The 9,647-nt window shown below is 32.2% G+C and overlaps 1 protein-coding gene across 1 annotated transcript in view; it reads right to left on the reverse strand.

Moving 5' to 3' along the window:
* The window catches only part of LOC121129538 (uncharacterized), a 64,608-nt gene extending 61,775 nt beyond the window's left edge, over positions 1–2,833 (reverse strand). Inside the window, exon 1 of the mRNA XM_040725260.2 lies at positions 1,983–2,833. Within this exon, the coding sequence (XP_040581194.1) occupies positions 1,983–2,378 (396 nt within the window). The 5' untranslated portion in view covers positions 2,379–2,833. The remainder of the gene's footprint in view (positions 1–1,982) is intronic.
* Positions 2,834–9,647: the final 6,814 nt, after the last annotated feature.

Here is a 9,647-nt window from a genome sequence, read left to right on the forward strand (position 1 = left end):
TTACCTTTTTATTTAATAAATGAAATTCTTAGAAAGATTTTTTACTTCGGTTTAAATAAAAAAAAATTCTTACAAAACGAGTATTTTTTTAATAAAAACAAAAACTACTTCATTTGGAGGAGGGGGGGGGGGCGAGGCTACTGCAATATTATTTTATAGTTATATATAAAAAAAAGTAAAAATCGTAAGTTTGTAAGTTTAGTCAAGCGATAATCGACTAATTTACAATCCAAGCGGGATTGGCTTTTCGTAGGAAACATAATATTTTGATGACTTTTTTCAAATGATCTTTGCTATTAGAAGAAGCCATTTATTAGTCATTCAATTATATGACATATTAAATTATATAGCCGAATAGATCCAATATTATAAATCTAGAAAGACCCGTATTTGAATATTCCTTATTTGATTAACCCTTCTACGCGAAATCCATTGCTAAGTTAAGTTGAAATTAGCCCTTTCTTCTACATCTTGATCCTTTATTTTGTCAAGAAAAAAAAAGGCTAAAATAAACACTAGACTCTCCCGTTTTTGAGCTAATTTCATTTTAACTAGAGATGAATTTTGGCATGCTATGTTTGATCAAACTGGAAACTGTAAATCACTGAATACATTTTAGACACCTTAAATTATTTAAAACAAGATGCACAATACGTTTTATAGTATAAACCGAATACTAAAAAAACAAAAGAGGTACTATTTTTGACTCATAGTATCATCATATTTGAGACGGTACAAGAAGCCTAAAAATGTCCAATTTTGACCCTACAATCTCATTTTTGTTTTACGAATTAAAATGGCCTCTACCAATTTAAAAATAGCTTGAGCATCCTTAAACTTTGTCAAAGCTAGTTTTTTTAATGTGTGTAGTATAAAATCTATTTGAGCTGAGAGGGAAATAAACTCTAATATAGCTGGAAAATTTAGTTCTTCCAATGACTCACTATACGCAGCTACCAAAAAATTGTCCTTATAACTTGTCATGCCTTTTTGATAGTGAGTCGTGGATTTAGGAAATAGTTTTTAAAAATATTTTGTTATGATCTAATCCTTCTCTAAAATATTTATCTTACTGTTAATGCAATAGTACAAAGTCTTTTTAGAGATTCTTAAGGAAATATTCCAACTTAAACAAGACTAAACATGTACCCCAATTATATTTCCCGTTTACACACACTCACGCCAAATATTGAATAGGCATGGGACTTTTGTAGAGGAGAATAAAACCGTAATGTTCTTCTACAAAAAGACCATCCCTAAGAAGGAAGTCATTCAAAAGTTGAACATAGAGCAATTTATATGTATCATTATTCAAGCTGAAATTTTTTTAGAGTCTGTTTAGGGTTGATGGCCCCTTTCTTGATCGTGTTGGACTTGTGTTAATTATTCGATCTAGTCTTATGACGGGTCCTGGGGAGCAATCTTTAGGACTGTCAGTACTAGAACTGATTTAAAAAATGGAGAAATAAAGTTGAGTGGAGTCATTAAGTGCCCAAACTCTATATGTTTGTAGGAGTGAACTGGACCGAACCAAGACGGAACTGGAATGAGGACTTCAGTCTTCATTCCTAAATAATGGTCATCACAACACAAAATATATGTTCCTATTTGAACAGTATCATTATTAAAATAGATCAAGGATAAAATTTAGATGTTGTGAAAAAACCAAGGAAAGATTCTAGAAATATAATCCCCTTTCTCATCCTCCAGTAAATTTTCACTTTATCATGTTAAGGCCTATAAAGTGTAATACTAAGATGCTCTTATAATATGTCAAAAATATAACTGATAAGACGTACAAATGTATTACAAATAAATAAATCAAAACATGCATAGTAGCTCTGAGAGTTATATGTAACTAATAATAAAAGCCTTTGTGCTCTAAAAAACAACAACGAATAAACTGATTGAAACAACAAAACAAAAGAAAAAGACAATATGTATTATGTACTTTGATGTGCAAAAGTAAATCTACTACTTACGGGTGCAATTTGTTGTTGACGCTTAAACTCATTTAAAAACACTCGTGAAGTGAGTCGTCCCTCAGAGATGAGCAACTTCCGGCCTTTATACCCTCGATAAAAGTCTTTAAGATCCTCAAAGTCCGAATGAACGTTTATAAAATTGATACAAACGGCTATTAGAATGCAAATAGAGAGGATCACTAGGATCACAAGAGTTTTTTTTGAAAGCCATCCTCCTTCACTTGTGTATTCCGAAGAATCCTCCGCCCCATCAAAGAGTCCACCATTAGCTGAGTCTACAACAAGTCCCAGGAAGAAGAAGAAGAGGAGATTGATGTATCCAGGTAAAGTAGGACTCCATACCCACCACTTCTGAGACTTTGCCGCTAGGCTGGACAAAGGACTCCCATTCATTGGGGGTCATAGTTTATAGGTTGTAAATATTATAATGGATCAAGATCGATGGAAGGAGTCAGTCAAGGACGTACCGTTTTATTTGGCAATAATCACATTCGTGGTGGTGTGACACGGGATCATGTGGGAAGATGATGTTGCATGTGTGAACTTCTTTTGCAAAATAGAAGAAGGCCGGGAGAAGGGAGGGGGTTTCACACACCCATTTGACGTAACATGCTTCCCTTCTTCCTCTTCTTATTTTTCTCTTTTCTACTTGAACGGAAGTACCTCATCTGTCAATAAACACGTAGTGAGTGAAATGATATTGGACTTTTGAAGCTCCCCAAAAATAAGTATATATATATATATCGTAGAATTTAAAAAAGAAATCAAGTCTACGGCCCTGCCGCATTGTATTTTGTAATTTTTTGCTTTTCTTTTTCCTCCCTTCCCTTTATATTTGTCGTCGTTATGAGGGAAAAAACATACAGTATCAGTATGTAGATGATATAAACACACAAAAAAAATGCCGCTTTTTTTGTTGTTGTTAATAATAAGGAGCCCAACTGCAGTTGTCCAGACATGTCAAGGGGGAGAGCTCACTTTTTCCCCGGCAAGCGTACAGAGGAGAAAAAGAAAGAGGGTGTAAGTAAGTAAGTAAGGGAAAAATCATGAACTTTCGATTGAGTGAGTTCCTTTTTAATGAAAGGCTCGCTTCTTTTTTTTTAAATGTGGTATTCTTGTTAAATATATTACAGTGTCTGTAGTTACGTCACTTATAAACTAATAAAAATGAAAGGAAGGATGATGATAAGTCTTTATTCCTCATCATGGAGGATGGATCCCCCTTCCAAGATCCTTACCGTCCCTACAAAAAGGACGCTTATCTCATATAGCCCCATTTGTACACAAATGCTCAACTAAGATATCAAATGTACAATTAACACGCAATCCTCCAATTATTATTATATATCAGTTGAAATATTTACGTTTATGTACCTCTCTTGTAGTATCCAAGGCACTTAACAATACTCGTTTCATACAAATAAATATTTATTATAAATACCTTATATTGCTTTGTTTTTCTTCAATTCTTAACAAATAGATTTTGTGTTGTAGATTAGAGCAATCTGTTATTGAAGGTCAAAAAAGAAGAAGATAATATGTGTGCTGTCAACACAAAAGAAGGCTAGAATGATTTTTACAAAATTGAGTCTTGATTAATGTTGTTTGTTGGTCCTTACGAAGGACTGCAGTCAAGTGAGCCGCACTTTTTAGTTCTTAAAAAAAGGTAAACTCTATCCTCGTGACGTCATTAAGGTATTTCCTCCGGTTCTAGGGTCCCTCTGGACGACTACCCACGTCATTTTACCCTCTATTAAAATATATACCAACAATATAACTAAAAATTCAATCTTTTTAAACCATATAAACGTACTTCATTACTTTAACTGAATAACGTAGGTAGAACTAAAGTGTCGGACTTCACTTGACGTCATCAAATATCCATGCAATTTATTTCAACATTTGATAAAAGATTTGATTGATCCCCTAAACCTTTCTTTTGATGACTTAATTTAGTAGCAAACCCACTACATATTTTTACATTAATCTTAATAGAAAATTCATATCCCAAGCCTAAGGGTTCAAGTCCCTTTATATATTTTGACAAAGTCTTTTAGCTGAAGGGGTCCCTCAGACCATGGAATCGAATGATTTCAACCTTAACATGAAAATATTTATTGATCATTTTTACGTTTTCTAATTAGTAACTACTTTCTGATTAGAACTCAAAAGTAGGATTGCCCCACAACTGCTTCTAACAACCATAACAGTCATTAATAGCTCGGGGGGAAAATACCGTGGGGGGGGGGATATTATTCAGTTGCATTCAAGGACCGGTCCAAGACTGGGCTAGCCCGAAGAAAAAAAGCCCAACACAATTCTTGTCTTGATTAAATTTGTATTCTTCAACGACAAATTAGTATCGTCAAACTGTTCTGGTTATTCCTTTGGAGGCACTACAGATAGCACATCTTTCAGATACAAACATTCATCGTTAAAATGAAATAATTAGACATCCATGGATTTTACGTAATTGAAAGAGGCTATAATAGCAAAGCCAAATTAAGTATCATAAATCAAAAGAGGTTCTTTAAATATAATTAATTTTCTTAGGTATCTCAATATACATACCGAAGTTTGGATACAATGACAAAAATTGTCCAAAATATGTCTATAAAATATCAGACTATTTGTTAATATATGAAGTAAAAAAGGATTGAATGGAGATTTCTTCTCCTTTTCTTGAGTTTTGCTTTTAAGGCATCAACATTAATTCAAGCGGGTTACAATCCAACAGAAATTTCATAGCTTATTTGACTCTCCAAAAAGACTGTCTAAAACGTGAAAAATAGTTTGAAACTTGATGAGAACTGGTAAGAAACCTATTATTAATGCAAAAATCTGTATTAGGAGAAACCCAATCAAATTTATGCGAAATCATTTTTAGAATCAAGGAGCTCTCATACTGGCTTAAATAAAAAAGTTGCAAAATTTGGTGGGTAGTCTTTGGAGATCCTATCTTTACGATCAACATAAAACAGACTCATTTTCAACGTTACACAGGACTTTTAAATGACCTTAACTCTCTTCAAACGAAAACAAAATTTACGTAGACCCAGTTTATAACAGTCATAATGACGGCTAATAAGAAATAAATGATGCTGTGATCACCACCTCCACAAAAAAAGCATGTATAAACCATGGCTTTGGTCTTTGTGTGATCAAATGGGATTGTAGCGCCCCTCATTTGATTCCCTGGGAGTTACAGGCTTAATGTGAACGACTATATTGAATTCCTTCCAGAAAAATTCCTTAACACAATTAACCATTCATTCTGTTGTGATAAAGGCATGTAAGAAGTAACTCGGAAGAGGTGTGGCATTGAAGGTAGCTGGATTAGAATCAATCTGAAATACAAACACAGACTATCATCGCTTTTCTAAAAGAGAGCTACTGTCATAGTCACAGCTAATGGAAGCTTAAAAGTATATTAGAATAAATACATACCAGGCATGTTTTGGAATATTTTGTTATATAATTTTTTTTTTTTTTGTAATATGAATATTATGTAAAATTGTAAAATGTGTAAATTCCAAGTTTGCACCAAATATGCATACCATATGTGATATTGATGAATTGACTATGAAAAAGTTAGAAGGAAGAAAATTCTGAAAGAGTTAATCAAAGGATTGCATGACTTTGAGCCCCTTGTAGTTTTAGTTTATCGGATTTTTCTAACGGAATACAACAAATGAGGGGGAAAACAACACATCATCATAAAAATTGATCTTTCTAATTAAAAATGATTATTTACATAAGAGCTGCAGATGTTTAATCTTTACAAATGAATGTAATAGCTTCAACCTGATGTATTTTATCCGAATTTAATGAAATTTTTTTTTAAATTTTATATTCATACATTGAAACAACCAATTTACTCAATGTAACCTTCCTCAGCTTCGATGATGGACATTAACCTTCTCCTGAAAGAGTAGCAGCACGTCTTTATGAAGTTTACATCCATGATGCCCCTGCACTTGTCAACAGAGGCTCTCAAGCCTTAAATATTAGAGTGCCGACTCAATGTGCAGGGAGAAGGCAAAGTCAAATGGGGCTAGTTCTGGATTGTATGGAGGCCACATCTTTTTAGACAAGAAGTCCATGTTATGGACCACTTTTGTATTTCAGACTTTTTGAAATAAATGTCAGGAAGCATCTCAAGAAAGAAGGTTAACTTTTTGTACAGGTTAAAAATTCACACGTGATACATATATATACATTAGGATGCATCAAACCCCCATTAATTTTTAGATTTTTCTTGGATTTGTTACCCCTTATCTCAAATGTGAAACTTGGTCCTTCAAGTAGCAAAAAAAAAACTTGGTCCTTCAAGTGTACTAGCAAAAAATGAGCCTAATCAGAGGTCGTCTATAAGGGGTAACAAGCACTTATATATTTATTGAGCCATTTAATACATACAAAATCTCATGTAGCTTACTTTTTAGACGAAACGAGTCATGTTTGATATTGATGCGAATAATGTAAAAATATACAAAATATGGAAAAAAAGTTGCAAAATTTTGAAAAATCTCAAAAAAATATCATCATACAATTTTATACTTGAGAGTAATTTTTTAAAGCACTGTTGAAGAACAAAAGAAAAAAGATGAGTATGCAAGCAATTTGATGCACTTAACAAATAATTATTTTACTATTTGATAGTATTTTAGTTTATTACTTAGTATTTTACAATAAACTCTAAAATCATTGATATAGGTTTTGTATATTTTTAATTGATGCAATGGAAACTACAAAGGCTAGATCAGTGGTTGCTATCTTTGGTTTAGGAAATATTGTTACGATAGAAGGTGATATATTGACAGAAGTCCACCTTCCAACCTATATTAGATGTATTTTGTGAAGTACATTGGCATAAGAACATGAGCAGCATGACAAGATATTCTGTTAGAAAAAAACGTAGTCATCACTGATTAACTTACACAGGAACACCTGCATTAATTCCCCACGGTTTTTTAAAAAGGACATCAGTAATAGCATTTGCAACACGGTTAAATATTTCCCTTAGCGAGCCAACTGCACTCACCAAAGAAATAATTTTAGAGGAGGGATGCGATGTGTCGTGCATTGCAAATTCATGCACAACAGCTGTTATTGCTGAAAATATTTTAGAAAGTTGTATTGCCCCAATAGCTGCAACAACGCTTCTTTTTGATGAAAAAAATACTAACACTATATAAACAGTAAGCAATTCTAGAAGAAAGATTGCCAATACTTGTCGGGAATGTAACCGATCTTAAATTACCGAGGGTTTCAAGATATAATCCTGCAAGTTGTCACCCAACAGATGAACTCATTGCTAAACACACTTTTGAATTTTTAAATAAATGAAAATGCAAGCAGTTGATTGGGAACATGTGTTTCGACACTACGGCATCAAATACTTGAAATATTATAGCTTCTTGAATCCCAATTCAGTCCACAATCAGAGGTACTCTTTCATGGTCAGCAGGTTATCATCATGTTGAAGAGTTAATTTTGATTAATGGATATTCTGCATTAAATATTGAACAGTGTCCTGAAGTTTCTCTATTCAAACTATTTCAAAAGATTTGGGAACATATTAATATAATGGAACGGAAAATAATACCTCCCAAATTGACATAAATGTGTAAAATGAAGGTACAATTAATTTTGTCTTGTCCTGCGAAGCTACTACCTTAGACAAACTCATTATAGTGTGGGAAAACTAAAAAAATTATCCGCGCAAAATTGTTTTAGTTGTGATACTATAAAGCAGGACTCACTATATAAACCTGAAGCAATGCATAAAACCAGGTGGATGCCAAAATTCTGTACTCGATGAAAATTTGCCTTTTTGAGCATCAAATTTCTATACTATCTCAAGGAACCATAACAACAAAGCATCAACCAGAAGCACTGAAGGAATTTGTTGTTTACATATATTATAATTGGTGGCTTCCTTCATAGTTTGCGTCAACTGTTCCATGGTGTGATTGGTATTTTTAAAAAGTTTTACTAATTATAAAAATGTAAATTCAACTATTTCAAAAATTGTTTTTAAGGCTTTTGATATACACCTGTAGTATTTAACGTCAGCGACAAAGTTCCTAAAGATGAACGTCAAAGACTTGCAGATGCTTTACTAGCCATAAAGCCAGACAAGTTCCATGATCCACATTATGGATCTGGATGAAGTTTAAAGTAGTTCCAATTTATCGTGGACACCCTGTAGTCTATATGCTTCCGAGTCCTAAAGGTAACACACAGTAAAATCAGACTCCATGATAAAATGAATCGATTCAAAGTCCAGATGTAATGCCGTGATTTAAGGGCTTGTTGGACTGTATAAAATGTTCAAAGGATCAATTTTATGATTTATTTGAGATTTTGTAAGTATTCTTTATATTATTTTAATTTAAATATGGTATTTTATGCCATAAAACCTATTGGAATTAAAGTGTACAAAGATGTATTAAATAGAACTGTAAATAAAAACGTTATATCAATGGGCATAAAATATTAATTATAATATCTGTTGGTAATCTGAACAATCTACATAGACGTGTAGAAAATAGTACCTGAAGGTATACTAAAATAATGATGTATTAACCATGACACTTTGAAGAAAGTTTGGGAGAGGAACAGCTTAATCAGGGGCGTCCGCAAGGCTGTACGGTCTTTACCCACCCAAAATTAAAGGAATTTTTGCTTTTTACTAGAAAATTTAATGATTGAAATTTACTTCAAAAAATTGAACATTAGAATATTTTTTTCAAAAAATTCATATTTTTAACTTTTGAAATATATTTCCAAAAATTTAATTTTTTGTAAACAGCTGAGAATTTTTCAAATTTAAAAAAAAAAGTTATTTTTAATAGCTTTGGATTTTTCAAATTTATTTGCAAAAATTTTAATATTTGAAATTTTTTCCAAAAAAATTAATTTAATGTGCACAACATTGGATTTTTCAAAAAATATAATTTTAAACAGCTGTCATTTTAAAAAGTTTAAAAAAAAAAATTGAAATTAAAAAAAAAAAATAATAATTGATATTATTTTTCGAAACTTTTTTCCAAAAATTTACTTTCTCAATTTTTCTTTCCAATCCCCCCCCCCCTCCCTAATATATATATATAATGCTACAAACCTATCATACTGTTTTATAAGATTAGCTGTGAGCAGATATAAGAGAGAGGAAATAAACACAAATTCGAGAATAAACATAAATTCCACTCTATATATAGCAAGGATATAGGCAGGAATTACTCTAATGCCGATACTCAATTCTACTCTGAGTCCAACAAGGACTACTACGACTTACTTCGATGTTCTCTCTTCAAGTATAAAATAATAATTTAAAAAAGCATTATAGAATAAAAACACTCTTCAGGCTGTAACTACAAAAGTATCACACTCGTTTACAGTTACAATTCTTAGAACGCCATTAATTTAGCTTTTTGAACGAGACTGAATGTCCTACATTTGAATAAGGTGAAGAAATGTCCATTTATGTGGATGTTCCCTTAATACAATTCCCAAGATGATTCAAAGTATACAAAAATCCTACAAATATATGGAAGACATAAAGAGGCAATTTTAGATACATTTAAATTCTCTTTGCGAATGAAGGGAATATAATATCCTTAAGGACAGAACAGTTTTAAAGGGAAAAAAACACTG

This window comes from Lepeophtheirus salmonis, chromosome 14, assembly GCF_016086655.4.
Source record: "Lepeophtheirus salmonis chromosome 14, UVic_Lsal_1.4, whole genome shotgun sequence".
Classification (NCBI taxonomy): Eukaryota; Metazoa; Arthropoda; class Copepoda; order Siphonostomatoida; family Caligidae; genus Lepeophtheirus; species Lepeophtheirus salmonis.